Here is a 21,964-nt window from a genome sequence, read left to right on the forward strand (position 1 = left end):
TTACGGTATTTTAATATTGTTTTGTTTTTTGTTTTAAATAGTTTTTATTAAGTTTCTTACAAAGATAACACATACTACAAAAACAATCACAAATATAAACAAAAAAATAAAATAAAAACCCATAACAACAAAACCTAAACAACACAAATTAATTGGTTATTTAAACTTCTAACCTCATCAACATGTTTTGGACTTCCTCTGAGACCTCCCATCCGGCTTTCCTTGTATTTAAATGTAGCAGTTTTCTAATATCATTATTAAAACACAATATTCCAATTAAAGTAAAATGTCTTAACTTTTCTTAAGGTTCTAGATCTCATTTATTTAATTAACCCTTAATTTAGTGCTAGGCCTATTTGGTACTTTCAAGTAATTTCTAAATTTTTAATGTTACAGTATTGATTCAAATAGTCTTTAAATTTCTTCCATATTTTAATATTTTTTTGGAAGCCGCCCAGAGTGGCTGGGGAAGCCCAGCCAGATGGCTGGGGTATAAATAAATTATTATTATTATTATTATTATTAGGGAAGGGTCCGCTAAGCGCCCGGCTGGTTTCCCGCCCGGCGGAGCAACTCACTTGCGCGTAGGGAAACGCCCCCCGCATCCTCCTCCGCGCCTCGCCTCCCCCCCCTCGCCGTTTTTCATGAATGGAACGGGAACACCTCCGCAGCGCGCACGCGCCCTCTTCCCCGGGGCCAATGAGGAGCGGCGGCTGTAGGCCAGTGTTGTGGTCACGTGGGCGTTTGTAGTTGCGGCGGCGGCGGCGCCCGCGGCTCTACTCTCCGGCGGGCTCTTTCATCGCGCGGCCCGCCCGCCTTGCGGCACCCCACGCCCCCCTCCCTCCCTCCCCACGCCCTGCGCCGGGCCATGCCGCTGGTGCGCTATCGGAAGGTCGTGATCCTGGGATACCGCTCTGTGGGTGAGGAAGTGGTCCAGATCGAGGAAGAGATGGGTACCACCCGGGGAGGAGAGGGGGGCACGTGGCCGGGGGGTGGGTGCTCGGGAGGTGGCAAGGATTGGGGGGGTCGGTCTCCTTGCGCAGCGGGGCGGGGAGATTGCACGAGGGTCTGGCCGCGGAGGCTTGGAACAATCGAAGGGCGTGTGGGGAAGGGCGGGCAGGATCACGAGTGGGTGCTAAGAAGGGGTCGCGCAGGGTGGGGGTCCGGGGGGGGCTGGTCTGGAAGCATGCTATGGGTGGGGTGGGGGGGTGGCCGGAAAGCGGGGAAGGATGAGGAAGCGGGTCTGGTGCGTGTGGCCAGGACGCCGCACGTGGTGCGCCCGGAGCAGCCCTTGCCATCCGGAGCGCGGGTGGGGAAGGCGGCGAGGATTGGGAGCAGCTGGGATAAATGACTTTTTTATATATCTGGGAAGGCTTTGGTTTTAGAGGGATGCGAGAGGACCGGGGAGGGGGATCGGCATCTCCAGGTGAGAAAGCGGAGAGGCGGTTCTGCGCCTTTCTAGCAGGAGGTGCGCGCGTGGAAGGGAGGATTTCGGCAGGTGTGTCCGCGCCAGGAACACCTGCCCGAGATTCCCTCCTTTCTCTACAGCTCTCTCTTAAAGGGGGTGGAGGGGGGAGCCCCGCCCTGATCTAAGACTAGTCAGGTAGGTCTGATTATATGGGCGACTTTGCTGGGGGTCTTCGGAAATGTAGGTAGGGGGTGATTTGGGAAATAAGAAGAATAGTAACACCACCTGCACCCTGATCTTCATGCTTAAAATATCGGGAAGGGGCAGGCACCAAAATCGTAGAACTTGAATATTGACAGGATCAGGCCAAACGGAAAACGGGGCAGTGTGGGGATTGGTGCCCTTTGATTCTCTGAGCAGCCGGTGTTTGGGGATGGGCTGCTCTGCTCTCTATGTTGTGGGTTTCCTGTCTGACAGCTTCCTGGGCTTGAAGTTCGTACATCCTGAGATAGATACATTTCTCCCTTTGCTGGTTGCACAGAATAGTTGTTGCAAAGTGCCATAAATCTCTGCCAAGTGTGTGGGGGAGGGGGGAAATCGTGTGTGTGTGTGTGTGTGTGTGTGTGTGTTTTCAGGGGAAATCACAATGCTATTATAAGCCCCCTGCCCCAAACTTCAAATCTTAGCATGTCCTATTAAATACTTGTTTAGGTATAAGTTGCTGGGGGGATTTGTGCAGATCTGCAGAGACGGAGTTAAAATTCTGCATGCATTTGCATCCAAAAGTAACACCTCCCCCATTTTTTCCTAGTCACCTATTTATAGTGAACTGGAGCCCTCCTTGCCTGTCCAGAAAAGCTTTAAGCGGCTCCTGAGTCCAGAAAACTTGTAGCTTCTGGACAGCTTATTTCCTGACCTTTCCTAGTTTCTCCTTGGGGAGTTATTTGCACATGCACATTTCCCTGCTCATCTGACCTCTTCCCTGAACACAAATGCAAGAGGTCACTTGGGGTCTGTTTTCTATTAATCCACATGCAGTGGGAGGAAATGACCAGAGGTCAGAGGTCATAATGGGAGGCTGGGTGGTGAAATGGCTTGTTTTCTTATATTAAGTCTTCAGCAGCCTTTTCTTTCTTGGGTTGGGTGGGTAATATAATCTCGACGTGCCTGTGCGTGAGAATTTGCTTTTAAGGCTAGGGGTCCTTTCTGCGACGGAAGGGGTTAATACATTTCTAGTTGGCGTGGACCCTGTGTGCGTAATGTTTAGGTTGTTGATCCTCCTACAACCATCTGTGCCTTGTTTGAACAGGTCAAGCTGTAGCAAGAGTTCTGCTTTGCTGGTGTGGGGCTGTTGCAAAACAAAATGTTCCATGTTTGGTATGGGTAAATGCAGCCATATTTAATTGCACACTTCTGCTCTCTTGCAGCGTTGAACATCAGTGCCTTGGGACTGTCTTGTTGCTTGCGCATGCAAACAAATGATGATTTAGGGGATTGTCCGGCCATGTCATTCCCCTGAATGAGGTTAAGATAATGACTTCACATTTCAATTTACTTTTGTTGCCCCTTTTTTCTGTGTTTAGAGCCCATATTAAAAAGAATAAAGAGCCTTTCTTTGCTTCACAGATAATTTAGAGATGTCAGAAGGCTCTAGTAAGTTGCACTGGAAGGACCCTGGGTGTCAGGTTGCCAATGTTCCTAAACATTCAAGGAATTTGAAATATTTCTTTCAACACAGCAAGGAGAATTCTAAGAATCCGTACTGCCATCTTCCCAACCTAGTGCCCTCTAGATGTTTTGGACTACAACTCCCATTAGTGGGAACCAGCAGAGCCATGTGAGCTGGGGTTGATGTGAGTTGTAGTCTGAGGACACAAGGTTGGGGGGCGGCTGTTCTAGTGCATTAGACTCAGATCTAAGGCACCCGGCTAAGCTAGTCTGCAGTAGAGAATCGCAACAGAGCAGCATCTTTAAACTAGCTTGTTGTTGTTTAGTCGTGTCCGACTCTTCGTGACCCCATGGACCAGAGCACGCCAGGCACTCCTGTCTTCCACTGCCTCCTGCAGTTTGGCCAAACTCATGCTGGTAGCTTCGAGAACACTATCCAACCATCTCATCCTCTGTCGTCCCCTTCTCCTTGTGCCCTCCATCATTCCCAACATCAGGGTCTTTTCCAGGGAATCTTCTCTTCTCATGAGGTGGCCATAGTATTAGAGCCTCAGCTTCAGGATCTGTCTTTCCAGTGAGCACTCAGGGTTGATTTCCTTAAGAATGGAGACGTTTGATCTTCTTGCAGTCCATGGGACTCTCAAGAGTCTCCTCCAGCACCATAATTCAAAAGCATCAATTCTTTGGCAGTCAGCCTTCTTTATGGTCCAGCTCTCACTTCCATACATCACTACTTGGAAAACCATAGCTTTAACTATACGGACCTTTGTTAAACTAGCTACATACTGTATAAATCCCTTCCCTTGTGGCTGAACTAAAAAGGATGCTGACTAAGCTACAAGATCTTGGAGGAGTGTGGGAGGGCAAGAGTTAACAACAAGATGTACAGGCTAAACAGATTCATAAATTGTTCTGTGCACACTTATGTGCAAAGATGTGAACGTGAGCCCAGATCCTTTCATGTGGCAAGTGCGGGAGCAATATGCTAAATTTAACTGCTGTTAATACACCCCAGAGCTGCATCGTGGAGACAAATCTTTGCAGATCTTCTTGTTTTCTTCTGGCGCTTCCTCCATGGTCCACCAGGTGGGATGCAACATGTTTGGCTAGTTCACTAAATCCTTACGTACTTGGGCGCAGCCCTTTCTTTTGTCACCAAGAAGAAGAAAGAGCAAAGACCTCGTCCTCTTGCCCATCGTTCTGCCCGGACACTGAGGTCCAGCGCCGAGGGCCTTTTGGCAGTTCCCTCGCTACGAGAAGCCAAGTTACAGGGAACCAGGCAGAGGGCCTTCTCGGTAGTGGCACCCACCCTGTGGAACGCCCTCCCACCAGATGTCAAAGAGAAAAATAATTACCAAACTTTTAGAAGGCCTCTGAAGGCAGCCCTGTTTAGGGAAGCTTTTAATGTTTAATAGGTTATTGTATTTTAATATTCTGTTGGAAGCCGCCCAGAGTGGCTGGGGAAACAGAGCCAGATGGGTGGGGTATAAATAAATTATTATTATTATTATTATTATTATTATTATTATTATTATTAATTTTGTTTCCCCACTTCTGCTCATCCCATCCTGTGCTCCAGATGACCTCTTGGGCTTGTGGGCTTCCCCCAAGGCATGAAATGACGCTCTGCGTGTACCAGCAGATGTGAAAGCTGCTGGCTCTTCTGTTTTCCTCCAGACTACTTGGCAACACACAAACAGCTTTGGGGAACCAGCTTTGTAGCCTAATTAGGCGCAACATTGCAGCCCGTGAGCCAGTTTCCTTGCATTTAGAGACGTGTGTGTGTTGCCAAACTCAATTTATGGTGAGGAGGAGCCCATAGCTGATACATGGCTATCCAAATATTGATCCGCAATACTGAATGCTGTATTTGCTGGATGGCGTTAAATAAAACAACATTGCCTGAACTGACCCCAAAACATTGACTTACAAATTGGTACTGGCTAAAAGCTGCTGACATATTGATTGCTTTTCACTGTACAGGGGGGGAAAAAACCCTTTCTCATCTCAGTTGGATTAATACTGCAGGATTTGAGACATGTTACATATATCTAAGACTGTAGTCCTGTGCTCATTTATCTGAAAGTAATGGGACTTACTTCTGCAAAAGCTTATATACATTGAGCTATAAATTTAGTAGATGAATTTGTTTAAGAGGGAATCAACAAGATTGATATTAAGCAATGTAAAGGTAAAGGGACCCCTGACCATTAGGTCCGGTCGTAGCCGACTCTGGGGTTGCGGCGCTCACCTCGCTTTATTGGCCTAAGGAGCCAGCATACAGCTTCCGGGTCATGTGGCCAGCATGACTAAGCCGCTTCTGGCGAACCAGAGCAGCGCACGGAAACACCGTTTACCTTCCCGCCGGAGCGGTACCTATTTATCTACTTGCACTTTGACGTGCTTTTGAACTGCTAGGTTGGCAGAAACTGGGACAGAGCAAGGGGAGCTCACCCCGTTGCGGATATTCGAACTGCCGACCTTCTGATCAGCAAGTCCTAGGCTCTGTGGTTTAACCCACAGCGCCACTTGCGTCCCAATTAAGCAATGAGTATGTTTTAAATTTCTTGACTGAATAACCTAGTGATGTAATCAATTTGTTAAAATTAAAAATTAAAAGCATGAAATAGCACCACTGAGGATTAACCATTGAGAGTTTTATGGCGCCTTAAACACAAGGGGTTGTTGTATCCAACTGTGCACAAAGTTAAAGAGAGTTAGCATTGATTTTCTGCTATCAGGTCTTTTTGTGTAAGAAAGTCCACAAGTGGACTGGTTGTATCTGTATGTACAATTTGTAAAGGATAAGAAAAAACAGGGAAGTTTCACAACACTCTTATTGAATGTGTGAAGTTTATAATTGGCTGGCAGGTATTTAGAATACATGCGGCATGCCCATCTATACACATGCCCCAGTTTGAAGAAAATTGTAAACAGAGGGTCCCAGAAGGCATGAAATGTAAGAGCTACAATTTGTGACAAGTATATTCAAAGATAAAGTGTTTCCCCCTAAAAGCCCTCCACTCCGCAAATTCACATCAGATCTTCAAATCAACTGAATGTGTTAGTGTTTTCTGTATATCAAATAGTACCATGAAGACAACTTTCATTATTTACTCCCCCCCAGTTGAAGATCTGTCACCAGGCTAAAAATTCACATTTGCAATTTTTTAGGTTTTCGTGAAACAATTCCCCCTGCCTCTTTTGAGTTCCTCCAGATTATTCTAGAGCTCTCAACCATTTGTCCATTGCCACCTTCAGTTATCGCAGGGACGATAGTGGTTTAAAACTAAATTACTTTGCTCTATCACTGTGTTTCACCTCACCCCAGTACTTAAGCATGGGAATTTCCTTGACAGGTGGGGTGATCTTAAATTGGGAATCAGTGTAATTTGGGGGGGATCTGCTGGAGGTGTTTGTTTTCTTCTGAATGCTGAGTTTATTGGCTGCTGAGATCCAAAGAGCACACCTGAGGCAAGACTTTCTTTTCTCATCTTTCCTCTTCAGGTAAAACATCCCTTGCACACCAGTTCATTGATGGGGAGTTTCTGGAGTGTTACGATCCTACAGTGGAAAGCAGTAAGTGTTGTGGTTAGATCTTTTCTGGGTATATCTGGACTCGTGTTTTCTCCCCAGTGATAAACGGATTCAGTAGCACCTCTCCTCACTTCCTGCCAGGCCGCAAACCCTCCCTCATTGCCAGAGTCCTTTCCTGTTTTCGAAAGGGGCTGCCACTCACACCCACTTCATACAGCGGAACATTTTTTAGGTTATCTGAAGGCCAATTTCCCCCATAAATCTGCCTTGTCCACTTCCGCTTTGCCCTGTGTGGTGATCACTCCTGGGGAATTACTTTTTTTTTTTTGGCGGGGGGAGATTTATCTACCCAAAACATTTCCCTGAGTTGGTATGGTGTCAGATGTTTTTAGCGATAATTGTCTGTTGGGGTTTGTGCATGTATTGGAGCTTGCCACTTTTGTTCCTTTGTAACTGCCTGGGCTTGGTAGCTGACAATTATTATTTCTACGAGCCGGTGGGAGAATAGTAAATGCGCCTCTGAGCACATACAGAATGCCTTTCCATTCCTACTGAGCAAATGCACCTCCTGCGAATTCTGGTGCTACCCTGCAAATAATCAGGTGAATCTAACTCTGCATGGGATCTGGATATAAGCTGTCAAGACACATACAGAGAGCATCTTTGCCCGTGGACGGGCTGTTTTGTAGAACCGCTTTGCCTGTTTCTACTAAGCAGTGACTGGAGCCAAAAGTTTCAGGGGTCCTTTTGCAGCCAGCCTCTTCGGCAGCTGCTTTGGGGAAAGCTAATTTACTCCAGGCAGATGCTCCAAAAAACATAATGCTTATGATCAAAACAATCCATATCTGCACCTGGGCTTTTGTGGCTGTTCATTTCTGCTTTAGCTGTGCAACATACGCACACAGTCTCTCCTTGCCAATTTACTCTTTAAATCCATAGTGCGGCAGCTAGACTGGTGACTGGGAGTGGCTGCTGTGAACATATAACACCGGCCTTGAAAGACCTACACTGGCTCCCAGTACGTTTCCCAGCACAATTCAAAGTGTTGGTGCTGACCTTTAAAGCCCTAAACGGCCTTGGCCCAGTATGCCTGAAGGAGCATCTCCACCTCCATCATTCTGCCCGGACACTGAGGTCCAGCGCCAAGGGCCTTTTGGCGGTTCCCTCGCTAGGAGAAGCCAAGTTACAGGGAACCAGACAGAAGGCCTTCTCGGTAGTGGCACCCGCCCTGTGGAACGCCCTCCCACCAGATGTCAAAGAGAAAAATAACTACCAAACTTTTAGAAGACATCTGAAGGCAGCCCTGTTTAGGGAAGCTTTTAATGTTTAATATGTTATTGTATTTTAGTGTTTTGTTGGAAGCCGCCCAGAGTGGCTGGGGAAACAGAGCCAAATGGGTGGGGTATAAATAAATTATTATTATTATTATTATTTTATTATATTATCTCCCTTGTGGGTCTCCCCCACACCCCAGTTTTTTTTAAAACACTTTCACGATGTGCAGAAAAGCCATAACAGACGAGCCCTGCATGTGCACATAGCAATATTTTCAAGGCCTCTGCTCCTTGAGAGTTTTCCCAATATCTGTTTTGCGAGAAGACGCCGCAAAGCAATCGCTTTGCTGTTGCTTCCTCAGCTCAGGTGAAACATCATTGGCTTGACAGCCAGGCAGTGATGGGGACACAAGGGACAGATTATAGTGGCTGGCCGAGGACTAAACTGGCAGGGGGAGAAAGGGGGGATAAAAATAGCTTGAGCACAGAACTTTGGGGTGGAGCCAAGGATGTGGCTTCGTTTGGGGAGGGGTGCAGCAGGCATAGAGCAACGTTGCTGTAAATTGCCTTCTTCCCTCCTTCCCACTTTAGCTTACAACAAAATGTTGATGCTGGGAAAGGATGAATTCCATCTGCAACTAGTGGACACTGCCGGGCAGGTAAGAGAGGTTGTCCTTGTTTGTCTCTTGATATTTCACTGCTCTCCCACAGCACTGTGGCTTATGGGATTAATTGCTTGCTTTGACATACGGTCCCGAAAGGCCCATAGTGCAGGGGGGTATCTCGAGGAAATTCATCTGAACTTTGCCAGAGATCCATTATCTGGGCAGGAGTCACTTCCTGAAGCATGGTCACTGCTGCCTCACTAGATGAAGTACTGACACAGGTTCCACACACATGGGCATTCATGGGCTTCGAAATGGGCCAATTGCTGAACTTGGTTGTCTTCAGATTCATGAAACGTATCGAAATCAAAGAGCCTCTTCCTCTCTGTTTTGTTTCTGTCCAGGATGAATACACGATCTTGCCTCACTCATTTACCATTGGCATTCATGGCTACGTGCTGGTGTATTCCGTTACATCTCTCAAGAGGTAAGAAGGCCAAGAGTTTGGTGTGTGGTTGGAGGCTGCTGTGAGCTGGTTGGTTGGTTGACCTTAGGGCTGGGCGATATCTGGTTGGTTGACCTTAGGGCTGGGCGATATCTGGTTGGTTGACCTTAGGGCTGGGCGATATCTGGTTTTCAGTACAGTGGTACCTCGGGTTACATACGCTTCAGGTTACATACGCTTCAGGTTACAGACTCCGCTAACCCAGAAATAGTACCTCGGGTTAAGAACTTTGCTTCAGGATGAGAACAGAAATCGTGCTCCGGTGGTGCAGCGGCAGTGAGAGGCCCCATTAGCTAAAGTGGTGCTTCAGGTTAAGAACAGTTTCAGGTTAAGAACGGACCTCCAGAACGAATTAAGTTTGTAACCCGAGGTACCACTGTATACCCGTATATCACAATATTGGCTGGTTTCACGGTTTTCCCCACATTGTGGTTTTTGCATAGTGCATGCACACACACATATATCATGATTCACGATACAGTCATACCTTGGAAGTCAAACGTAATCCGTTCGACTTCCAAAACATTCGGAAGCCGAAGTGCGGCTTCTGATTGGCTTCAGGAAGCTCCTGCAGCCAATCGGAAGCCGCAGAAGCCCCGTCAGACGTTCGGCTTCCAAAGAACATTCACAAACCGCAACACTCGCTTCTGGGTTTGCGGTGTTTGGGAGCCAAAACGTTTGACTTGCAAGGCGTTCGGGATCCAGGGTGCGACTGTATATCGCCTGGTCAAAAAGTATGAAACCAGTTTCATGCTATGGACTTAAAACCAGTTTTGGATGATATATCAATATATCACCCAGCCCTAGTTGATGGTACAGAGCCTTGTTGCCTTGCAAATCTACTCAAATGATTTGAGAAAGTCCTGTAATAGCCTTAGTTTTTCTCTTCCCAATTACAGTTTTCCACGTTTCCATAACCCTTTCCAAATGCTCCACAACTGATGGCCTCTGTTCTTTTTCTGTTCTAAATGGAACCATTCAGTTTAATGCTATTTTTTCACATATTCCAGTCAATTGTTGGAGCTAAGCACTTGAATGCGGGACAAGATCAGCCGTGCTGAGCTTTCTATTTCCGTGCAAATCAGTAGGACCACATTCAGAACTACAGTTACCAGAGTGGTTTCATCATAGTCAATCCTTCTTCACAGGCACCTCTGGGAATTGTAGCTCTGTGAAAGGAAAGGGGTACCATAGTGCTTTAAATGCCTGTCATGAATATGGTCTGTATAACTTAACCTGAGGGACACTGTCTTGTGTTCGAGAAGTGACATCCTATCATTCTTCCTCTTTTCTCTCTTCTCAGTTTTCTTTTTTTTCTTTTTTCTTTTAAATGATATTTATTAAAGTTTCACAAGAAAAGAATCACATTAATAAAAAAGAAGAATTTAAGAATAAAAAGAAAAATACACAATACAAAATACAAAAAGAAAAAAAGAAAAAACAGTTAAAAACAATTCCGTCTTTTCATCACTTCTTTTACATTTACTTGTTTCCCGGACCTCCTCATACCTCCCTCTTTTGTATTCCAATTCAGTTTGTTAGTCTAGCAATTTCTTTCCCTCCTTTTTAATCCCAATCTTTATTCTTAATATATTATAACATTAAATTTTTACCTATTAAAAAACCAATTTTTCCATTCTTTTAACCATTGCTGCTAGAAACCGCTTAACTTCAATCCGTCATCATTCTAACATTCATTAATTTTACAATATTTCTGTAAGTAGTCTTTAAATTTCTTCCAATCTTCTTCCACCGACTCTTCTCCCTGGTCTCGGATTCTGCCAGTCATTTCCACCAATTCCATATAGTCCATCATTTTCATCTGCCATTCCTCCAGTGTGGGTAGATCTTGTGTCTTCCAATGCTTTGCAATAAGTATTCTTGCTGCTGTTGTAGCATACATAAAGAAAGTTCTATCCTTCTTTAACACCGATTGGTCGACTATGCCCAGGAGAAAGGCCTCTGGTTTCTTCAAGAAGGTATATTTAAATATCTTTTTTAATTCATTATAAATCATCTCCCAGAAAACCTTAATCCTTGGGCACGTCCACCAAAGGTGAAAGAATGTACCTTCAGTTTCTTTACATTTCCAACATTTATTATCGGGCAAATGGTAGATTTTTGCAAGTTTGACTGGGGTTATGTACCACCTGTATATCATTTTCATAATATTCTCTCTTAGGGCATTACATGCCGTAAACTTCATACCTGTGGTCCATAACTGTTCCCAGTCAGCAAACATAATATTATGTCCAACATCTTGTGCCCATTTGATCATAGCAGATTTCACCGTTTCATCCTTTCTCTCTTCTCAGTTTTCAAGTGGTAAAGTCTTTACACAGCAAGCTATATGAAAGCAGAGGGAAGACAAGGTAAATATTAATTTGGTGGCGTGCGGGCAAGAAAGAGCACAATTGGAAAGAATTCTAGAATGGAAGTAAACGCTCTTGCGAGCCTTCTTGCGAGGAATCCTATTCGGAATAAGGAATTTCCCTTAAAAAAAGGGAAACGTGTGTTTTTCTATGGAATGTTTGGGAGGAAATAAGACGGTAAATAACAAATAACAAACTAAATATTGATATATGTAATTTTTATTTCTTAATTATATTTAGTGGTAGTATGGTTGTATTATTTTTTGTAACATAAAATCATTCAATAAAAAATATTTTATTTTTTTTAAAAAGGGAAACGTTGACAGCTATGAGGTGTGGGCATGTGCTTGGCATGTGCCACCAAAAGTCAGTCACATATGTAGGTCTGTGAGGGGTCTCCTAACAACTTTCAGCACCCTTCACAAACTACAGCTCCCAGAAATCTTTGAGGGAAGACATGGCTGTTTAAAGTGGTATCGTAGCTCTTTTACTGCATGGTGTGGGTGTTGTTATAATAATATGTGCTGTTTTTCTTGAAATTATTTCTATGGTTTAATAGAGTTTATACAACCGTACCTTGGAAGTTGAACGGAATCCGTTCCAGAAATCCGTTTGACTTCCAAAACCAAAGCGCGGCTTCTGATTGGCTGCAGGAAGCTCCTGCAGCCAATTGGAAGCCCCGTATGACATTCGGGTTCCAAAGAATGTTCGCAAACCAGAACACTCATTTCCGGGTTTGCGGCATTCAGGAGCCAAAACGTCCGAGTACCAAGGTGTTTGGGATCCAAGGTACGACTGTATATGTATATAGTTTTACTTCTAACCTTCTTTAATTGTTTTTTAATGCTTGCTTTTTCTTTCAGCCACCAGTCTGATCAAAGTTCAGGGACTATGGGAGTTGAGGTCCAATCATAGCTGTCAACTTTTCCCTTTTCTTGCGAGGAATCCTATTCAGAATAAGGGAAATTCCCTTTTTAAAAAAGGGAAACGTTGACAGCTATGGGTCCAATGGACGGTCACAGCTTCTCCACCTCTCCTCTAAGCCCAGGCTTTCCCTAACTTGGGTCACCAGCTGTTTTTGGACTACAGTTCCCATCATCCCTGAACGCTCATCCTTGCTAGCTAGGGATGATGGGAGTTGTAGTCCGAAAACAGCTGGCGACCCAAGTTTGGGAGACCCTGCTCTTAAACGACACACAGTGACATGGTACAAATTGTTTCACGGAACCATAGAGTTGGAAGGGACCCCAAGTGGGTCATTGGGTGCGACCCCCTGAAATGCAGGAATAATTTCTGATTGAGTTCTGCAAGGAAAGGAGCAGCTCCCATCAGAAGTGCATGTCCTTGCAAGAGAAGTGCCACAGTTCTTGTCTTGCCAGCTCCTATGCAAGAGCAGCGTTTGAGGCAGGCGCTGGCAACATACTGAACCCCTGGCTGTTGGAAGTGCTTTGGTGAGTGGCTTTGGGTTTGAAACCCTCTACTTTTCCTAAGAGTGTCCCTTTCTGTTTTGGCAGGATGCCGGTAGTGCTTGTTGGCAATAAGGCTGATCTGTCTCTAGAAAGGTAAGCGCTTTGCTGTCTCTCGCCTGAGAACCAGGGTGGATAAAAATCAATGATTTTTTAAAAATAAAAATAAAAAAGCAGGGTTTTGCTTTTTTAAAAATCTGATTCTTTTTATTTAAATCAGATTTTTAAAATTTAAATCGGATTTTTAAAATAAAATGATTTTGGAGGAAAAATCTTTCTAAAGATAGTTTTCTGTTTAAGTTTACATTATAGTCCAAAGGCTATCCATCAGGATATAAGGATTTGTTTTGAGTTTTTCATGTGTGCTAAAACTCACATCAGTTAACAAATATGCTATAATGTTATTGTCTTAACTTAACAATCTTAAATAGATTGTTTAAATTGTTATTAAGGAAATGATTATTTTTCTCCTTCCAATAAAGTACAGCAGAAAAGTTGTCCAAATAGAAACAATAGTTTCATAATTGCCTGTCTTTGTATTTCTAACAGTATAACCAAATCAGTGACTTTTGATATAACTGTAAAAACTGCTCTGAAAATTTATTATTCCAAAAATGAAACCTTCATCTGGTTGTAAACATTAAGGTTATACCAGCAAGAATGAGTCTTTCTGTAACAAAAATGATTTAAATCAAGTCTTACTGACTAGTGATTTAAATCAAGTCTTACCGACTAGTGATTTAAATCGTGATTTAAATCAATTTGATTTAAATCAAAGCCACCCTGCTGAGAACATACAGCCCGAGCCTTAAGGATGGGATCTGTTTGCTTCAGTCTGTCTCTTTTCAAACACCGGGCATAAAACCAGCCATATTGGGATTGAGGAGGTTAAATTTTTTTGTGGTTAAATTTTTGATCTCTTGGAACAAATGCTGTTCCTTTATGTCTCTCACTAGGATCACATGCACCTTCCCTTAATTGAAGATCATTTCTATTATCATTCCTTGATGATGATAATAATAATGGGAGGGTTGTTTTTTGGGGGGGTTGTTTTCATGTATTCTCTCACACTAGGTATGCTTGCGCACGCCTTGCCACAGTATAAATGGTGCATTGTGTGAGCCGACCCCTATCTTCTTGCTGGGCTCCAATCTTGCCATATTCCAAACATTCATAGCATTCCAAAGTAGAATTCTGCCTTGAATAGGCCCCTGTTGTAAGTGCCAAAGGAATCTGTTGGTTCCTGATTCTAGGGATCAGGGTCACGCGTTTCTGAAATGTAAAACATTTCTGCAACAAAACGGGACTCTTATGATTGACATAGGGGGAAATCCAGCATTTTGGTGGCTTTTTCCCCCCTGGAGGCTTCTAGTACTCGTGGAGGCAATAAAAGTTTTCGAAACGCATCAGTGTTAGTCAAAAGGTTTGAATGTAGATGAGAACTTAGCAGGGATGGGAGCAAGTTTCTTCTTTCGCCCTCTAAAAACAAAATAAAGGTAAAGGGACCCCGACCATTAGGTCCAGTCATGGCCGATTCTGGGGTTGTGGCGCTCATCTCGCTTTATTGGCCGAGGGAGCCGGCGTACAGCTTCCGGGTCATGTGGCCAGCATGACTAAGCCGCTTCTGGTGAACCAGAGCAGCGCATGGAAAAGCCGTTTACCTTCCCGCCGGAGCGGTACCTATTTATCTACTTGCACTTTGACGTGCGTTCGAACTGCTAGGTTGGCAGGAGCTGGGACTGAACAACGGGAGCTCACCCCGTTGCGGGGATTCGAACCGCCGACCTTCTGATCGGCAAGTCCTAGGCTCTGTGGTTTAACCCACAGTGCCACCCATGTTCCTAAAACAAAATATTGCAACCCAAATAATGTCCTAAATGTTTCCTATAATGCACCCAGACCTTTTTTCAGGCATGCAAAGTAATAATAATAGGAATAATAATAATTTTATTATTTATACCTCACTCTTCTGGCTGTGTTTTCCCAGCCACTCTGGGCGGTATACGGCACTGTCTGATTTATTTTCATTAATTTTACCCCGCTGCTTCTCCGGTCTCAGATCTTCAGCATCAGGTGTCTCAAATGACAACCTGTAAAACATAGTGGTGAACTGATGTCTCCCCTGCTTTCATCTCCTCCCCTTTGTGTGTGTGCTTTAGCCGTCAGGTGAAGACTGATGAAGGCCGGAAGCTTGCCGATTCTTGGGGCGCCGTATTCTTGGAATCCTCGGCAAAAGAAAACCAGGTATGATACCTGTTTGTTGTGCTTTTGCACTGGGAGGCAAAGAGAGGAACCGAATGTGACTTTCTGATGTCCACAGAAACCTCCCCTTCTTCCCGCGGTTTGAGCATTGCCATGACTTTGTTTTTGATGTGGAATTAGCAGGCGGCCTCTGTTACAGCTTCCAGAATTTCAGAACCCCTATATCTGGGAATGGGCAGTTTTCTCACTTATTCTTTACTACCTGTAAAGCGGGTGGCGCTGTGATCTAAACCACTGAGCCTCTTGGGCTTGCCGATCAGAAGGTCGGCGGTTCAAATCCCCGCGACGATGTGAGCTCCTGTTGCTCTGTCCCGGCTTCTGCCAACCTAGCAGTGAAAGCACGCCAGTGCAAGTAGATAAATAGGTACTACTGTGGCAGGAAGGTAAGCAGTGTTTCCGTGCGCTCTGGTTTGCGTCACGGTGTTCTGTTGCGCCAGAAGCAGTTTAGTCCTGCTGGCCACATGACCCAGAAAGCTGTCTGTGGACAAGCGCCGGTTCCCTCGGCCTGAAAATGAGATCGCCTTTGACTGGACTTAACCAGGGGTCCTTTACGTTCACTCTTCCATAAGATAATTGCAAAGGTAGGTGCAGGTGTATCCACAAGTGTTTCCAGTTGCAGAAGGGAGACTTGCCCCTGGCCCAGACACTTCACCAAAGAACACATAAAACAGGGATAGAGACCTTGTACAAACCCACCCACCCACCGTGTTGCTGGACTCCCATAACCACGTCTGTGCTGGCTGGGGCTCATTGGAGTGGAGCAACATCTGGCGGCCAACGGGTTTGCCATCCTTGCAAACCACAGAAGGATCCTCGCCATCCTCAAAATGTCAGGGACTGGACAGAGGAGGAATGGTGGGTTTTCTGAACCTTCCCAAGGGCAGGAGGACAGTATTGATTTAGAATAGCGGTTTGCAGAAGGGCATAGTCCAGAGGGGGAAAGCTGGGAAATACTGGGTGAGGAGCAGCTCGAAGAGCACTAGGATTCATCTGGCAGATTCAGTGTCCTTGGACTGCATTCCTGAAGCCCCCCTTATTATAATAGTAGTAGTAGTAGTAGTAATAATAATAATAATAATAATAATAATAATAATAATAATAATAATAAATATTTATACCCTGCCCATCTGGCTGGGTTTCTCCAGCCACTGTTGGCAGCTCCCAACAGAATATCAAAAACACAATAAAAAATCCCTAAACTCCCCTAAACAGGGCTGCCTTCATTTGTCTTCTGAAAGTCGGATAGTTGTTTATTTCCTTGACTTCTGAGGGATGGGCATTCCACAGGGCGGGCGCCACCACCGAGAAGGTCCTCTGCCTGGTTCCCTGTAACCTCACTTCTCACAGCAGGGAACTGCCAGAAGGCCCTCGGAGCTGGACCTCAGCGTCTAGGCCGAACAATGGGGGTGGAGACGCTCCTTCAGGTATTCTGGGATTACCCATTGTAGGAGTGACATAGATTAATGGGGATGGTGGGGGCGAGCCTTTACTGGGAGCAACGCCATTTTATAGCGTGATTATTAAAGAACTTATCTGGTAAGAACGCTCCTTTTGTTTGGTCTGTTTAATTCCTGCCGCCGGGGGAGGCATCCGATTCCCCGAAGCCTGACAAACGCAGCAGCGTTCCCCTTCTCCTCTTGGGTAACCCAAGTGCATTTTGCCTTTCTGTGCCTCACAGATGACCCAAGGTGTCTTCACCAGGATCATTGAGGAAATCGATCGTGTGGACAACTCCTACGGCGAACAGCGCGGCTGCATCCTGATGTGACGATGCTCCTTTTTCCTGCCGGAAGCCGTTCTGCTGGTGGGAGGGGGGTGTCGCAAAAGTCAGGCCAACTCAGGACAGGCATCGCAGCTCCCGAGAGGCCCTGAAGAGCAGGTCTGGAATAGCTTACGGGTAATCCACACACACAAACACAGTATACCTCATTTCTCGTCCTCTATACAAGACGGCTACGTTTTGCACATTCGTTTGCTGGAAGCAATCTGTGTATGTATATGTGTATATGTATATGTATATATATATATAGATATATAGATATGTATTGCCAAATGTTTACAGAACCGGGAGGGTGTGGGAGCACAACAGGATCTATTTATGTTTTTTGACGGAGGAGCTCTTCTGTATATTTATAACCGTTTAATTAATAGGCGCACAAGTTTACACACATAGGTGTCTGTTCACTATTCGGCGTAAAGGGGAGGCAGCGGAATGTAAGTTTTTGGGTTTTTCAGCTGTGCCTCTTCCAAGTCGTTGCCTTATTTCTGGCAGGGTGAGATTTCGGGCTGCAGGCTGGATCCAAAAGTGGATTATTTTCCTCAGCTTCCGTTGGAGCGCTGGGAGGCGTGAAGTGGCCATTAAGTCAACAAGGCCCACGAAACTTTAATATTATAATAATAATAATAATATATCTTCTATATATGCAACTAAAAGCAAAGTTCTTCTTTATGGGCCAGATGGAGGGGGGAAACCTCTGAGTTGGTCATACCTATTCAGATGCTATTGCATGTACTTTCAAGCAAGAGAAAGCCCCCTAGCTTAGTATAATGAACAGAGGTAAAAACACGAGAGGTTGTTCTGAACCCTTAAAATGTCCCACGCCTTGCTTGCAACTGTGTATACCTTTCGGCGGTTCTCTAAAGCGACGCAAATGCTTTTGTTAGGAAGCTCTTCTGTTAACACTGATGAGTGAGATGCAATGATTTTGTGTCCTGTTACTGGACGGGAAAGCTCTCGGGCCTGACGCGTATTGTGATTCCCAAGGAGGAAATGCAAACTGAGAATGTCCCAGCTGGGGAGAAATGATTAGGTTAGATGCACCTCCATAAAATACTGCAGGGCTTATAGGACCATGCGGACGTGTTTTCTCCAAAGTTGCCCGTGTCTGCTTTCCCTGAGGAGCCTTTAGCCTGGGTTCAGGCATCACAGGGCAACCCTGAATGTAGTGAGATGTTAGTAGTTTTTGTTTTTTTAAGGAGGCTCTTAAATGAGTTCCGTTCCGTGGGATCTAAGAAATTGGCTGCCCTCCTCCTCCATCCTCTATACTGAGCACAAACAGCGTAGCTGTGACTCTCCTCTGGTGCCTTTTGCTCTGCTTATTTGTCGACAGGACCAAGCAGGAAGCAGTTTGGCACAGAACTTGAAGTAGGCTAGGAACTGAAGGGGACGCAAACTGTAGTCTCTTGCCATAACCACCCAGAAACACAAAGGCAATGCTGGGTCAGCACAGACTCTGGGAATGACCTTTTTCTCAGGGGTGGGAAGTCTGTGGGGCCCTCTAGAAGCTGGACTCTGATTCCCATTGGTCTCAGCCAGTATGGCCAGTGGTCAGGGGTGATGGAAGGCGTAAAAAGTTAGCCTAACCCTGTCTCTATAATTGAAGCACAATATGCTGTGGGTGAGGGAAAATGGAGGAAACTTTGCAGGTATCTCGGGCATAGTGGGGCCAGGCGCATATTCTTGGTTTATCGTAGTGTCTGCAGCAGAGAAGCTTAAACTTTTGAGGAGCTGTTCCCTGCCAACGGCCACCTCCTGATGGGATTTGAATTCGGGACCCCGAGTGTGAAGTCCAGCATTTGCAGGGTTGTTTTTTTTAAAAAATATTATTAAATGCTGGTGCATGTTCTTCTTCCTGAGATTCGTTATTTTCAGGAGAAAATCGGATAGGGGGTTATTTCTCCATTATGGTGCTTCAGTTACCAGAAATGCGAGGGTGTGGCCTCCGATTCTGACGAAGCCACTAGAATGTTCCTCGTAGGGCAGAGTCTATGCAGAGTCTGGCTTTATGGAAGGGGACTCGGAAGGCTACAGAGCATTGCTTGGCACGCTGTTAACGTGATTAGCTCTCCTATAAAACAGCGTTGAATAGTTTGGCGAGTATAACTGTTGCGTTTAGAGCCTCACTGTTGGGTACAGCGAGTTTGCATTTCATAAGACTCCTCTTTCCACCCGGTGCTCCGATCTGGTTCCCTTGTTTCATTGCCCTCTTTGGGAAATAATTTGGGGACCTTGAATTCTTCAGCCTTTTTAGCGGGGTCTATCCAGTGGCTGCTCCCCTTCATTCGGCACACCATTGCTACATACAATTCCGCGCTGCCAGTCCTTTCCTTCCTTCCGGATTTTGCTATATGGACCCGAAATTCCTTCATTTCAAATACGTCCCTTGAGGTCATCTCCCTAGATTAAGAGTGCCTATTGCTGTTAGCCAGGAGGGTGGGATGCGTACAGCTAGGTCCTCATCTCTCTGATCTCGCCTCTCTACCTTTTCGTAAGAGCCGTAGGTGGCGTGGGAATCTTGATGCATGCCATTATTCTAGGCAGAAAACTAGAAGTCTCCCAGATGCCGCTGGACTACAGTTCCCATCAGCCTTGGCTATGGACAGCAATGGCTGGGGCTGATGGGAGCTGGAGTTGCAACATCTGAAAGGCCCCTGGCTCCCCAGCTGAAGAAGCTATTGCTGAGTTTCACCCTGTGAACGAGGCTGTGCACTCTTAGGCGGCTGAATGCAAAAAGCCCCAGCTGCCCATTTAGGACAAGGGTGATCTTTCAGCAGGGGAAGAGGACAGGAGATAGGGTTATTAAATGCCCTTTCTCCCCTTCGCACCCCTGATGGCCTGAGCCTCTCCTTAAAAGGAGGGGCACAGAATCCCTTGCCTGGGACTTAAAGATGCATTTAAAGCCATTTGTAACTACGCTCCTCTGTTGCCAGAATCCGCTCAGTGGCTTTCCTTCACCTCCATGAGGACTAGAGACGGAAACTGCGTATGCCTCTGTTTGAGGGCTGTATCCCAGCAAGCTGTTTCTGCATTTGAAGCAGCCATATTCTGCGCAAAGTGGCTTTAACAGCTTGCTGGACTTTCTCTCTGAGTGTTTTGGTTTTTTTTAAACAAGCTATGGCACCGCTTTCTAAAGCGCTCTGGTTTGCTGTACACCGGGAACAGAGGTGCCTTTCTGAGCTTCATCCATCTCTCTGTCTCTCTCTCTCTTTCTTTCCCTCCTCTGTATTTGGCATGTTCTCTAATGCTGCCAAGCGTAGAGCTAATTTGCTTCTAATTGCATCAATTATGTTATTAGCAACACAGCAGTAATATTGAGATCCTGCCATCCTGAGTTTTGGCCTGGGTTGACGGAAAACATAAACAGCCTTAATTCCCCTTGAAACTATTCTGGGGCCCTGCCTTCCTTCCTTCCTGGGCCCCTTAAAGCCACCAGCAGAGAGCTTCACAGAAAGCAGAGTGAAATTTCTCTAGCTGGTAGTGCCTTTAAGCTGGCATCCTTGCTGAGCTCTGCCAACCCCACAAAGCCAGGAGGAATGGCAGGATTCCCCCTGGGTCCTATCTTCCCCTCTGCCTTCCAGGTCCTCCAGGGACAAACCCTGGCGCTCTCTCGACTGTGTACCCAACTGCAATCTATGGAGCCATGGCAATGGCTATTTCCTGCCTTTGGGACTGGAGAGAGACGCCCCCAAGCCATATCGCTGCCAGTGGCTTTGAGTGTCTTCCCAACCACTGTTGCACCAAGGAATTGAACCCTGGGGGAAGGGAACATGCAGAAAGAAGGTGCTTTAGTCACTAAGTGACTCCTCTGGAGATTATCCAACTATCTTGGATGCAAAAGGGGTAGGGGGTACTGGAGGCTTAGCCCTGGCTTATTAGGGGTGTTTGTGAGGTGCATCCTTTGGCTTCCTCCCGTATCAGTTGCGTCCTTGAATTCACCCAGAGAGAGAAGCGTTGGCAGCAAGGGAGCGAGGGGAACCAGCCCATCACCTTTTAAGTGCCCGTAGCCCAGCTCCCTCTCCTAGAAACCCCATGGTGTGGGACAGTTTTCCTCCGCACCATAGCTTGCCTGCCGTACAAAGAAAGTCTAATCCCATGGCTCTCAAGAAACGGAATTCGGAGAGTAGGGCTCGGTTCTAAGTAGCGAACTTGCGTCCCCATCAAAGCTTTCCCCATTAAGAAAGGAAATAGCGTGTCTCCTGGGGAAACTTAAAATTATTTTGCAAGGGGCTGGCTTGGGAAAGGGGAGGTGTTTGTAATCCAGCGAGAGAACTTATTGTGCCTTTGTCTTACGCTAAAACATGGGGAGACAGAGGCTTAGTACCTCCACAAAGCTCTGCTGTCTGCTATGATCCCCTTGAACATCCACCAACCATGCTAGGAGGCAGGATGTTTCTATTGTGTATTCGAGGGATGCGGATGTTGTGGTGATGGGTACCAGCCCTTCATAGCAAGCATCCAGTAAAGGACCCGTCCACCTAACACGGAAAACTCATGTTCCAAAGGTGATCTCCACGCTGCCCACTGCTTAACTTCATCGCCTGCCTGGCCCCCAGTTTGATCTGCCGTTCCTCTATGTAAAAGTGCTTTGTAAATAAGTGAAAATAAAATCAGGATGCGGGTGGGTGGGTGGGAGGGAGGGAGAGAGAAGGTAAACTTGCCTGGTCTTGTATATAAGCATTCAGACGGTTGCTGGAAACCATCAGTTTTAAAAAAAAAAGCACAAATTGTTACTCGTCAGAGAAATCGCAGGGCAGCTAATCCTGCCTTTCCCCAGACCATTTGTAAAAGCTTCAGCTAGAGAATGCATGCGTTGTTTTCCCTCCCCTCCCTGAGCGTACGCACAAGCAATCTCTCTTATATGATGCACACTTTAAAATATAGGATGGGGTTCACCTAAGAAGCAACATCAGCACAAGCCTTGTACGAGGGCGTGAGCTTGTGCAACAGGACTTTCCCCTCCCCTGGCATCTTCCAATATTGACTGGGGGGGCGGTTCAGGAGAGGGGGGCCCCCCACAAAAAATGGGGCCCCCCAGATAATTCCATCTGGCAAGGTTAGTGTTTGTGCTGATGAGACATTCGCCATTG

At 45.8% G+C, this 21,964-nt stretch overlaps 1 protein-coding gene and 1 long non-coding RNA gene across 3 annotated transcripts in view; one reads left to right on the forward strand and one right to left on the reverse strand.

The window, feature by feature from the left end:
- LOC308471195 overlaps positions 1 to 21,964 on the reverse strand; it is a 180,764-nt gene that overhangs the window by 135,005 nt on the left and 23,795 nt on the right. The window lies entirely within an intron of this gene.
- Positions 822 to 16,994, forward strand: RHEBL1 (RHEB like 1). Of its 2 annotated transcripts, none has more exons than XM_080995108.1 (8): positions 822 to 920; positions 6,584 to 6,655; positions 8,479 to 8,546; positions 8,897 to 8,979; positions 11,313 to 11,369; positions 12,884 to 12,931; positions 14,995 to 15,079; positions 16,776 to 16,994. In XM_080995108.1, the coding sequence occupies exons 1-8, from the start codon at positions 869 to 871 to the stop codon at positions 16,863 to 16,865; spliced, it is 555 nt and encodes a 184-aa protein (XP_080851234.1). In that variant the 5' UTR covers positions 822 to 868; the 3' UTR covers positions 16,866 to 16,994. The 2 variants fall into 2 exon arrangements, with proteins under 2 accessions (XP_080851234.1, XP_080851235.1); XM_080995109.1 differs by lacking the exon at positions 822 to 920 and adding an exon at positions 5,992 to 6,035.

The sequence above is a fragment of the Podarcis pityusensis genome (genome assembly GCF_964106645.2).
Source record: "Podarcis pityusensis genome assembly, chromosome: 2".
Classification (NCBI taxonomy): domain Eukaryota; kingdom Metazoa; phylum Chordata; class Lepidosauria; order Squamata; family Lacertidae; genus Podarcis; species Podarcis pityusensis.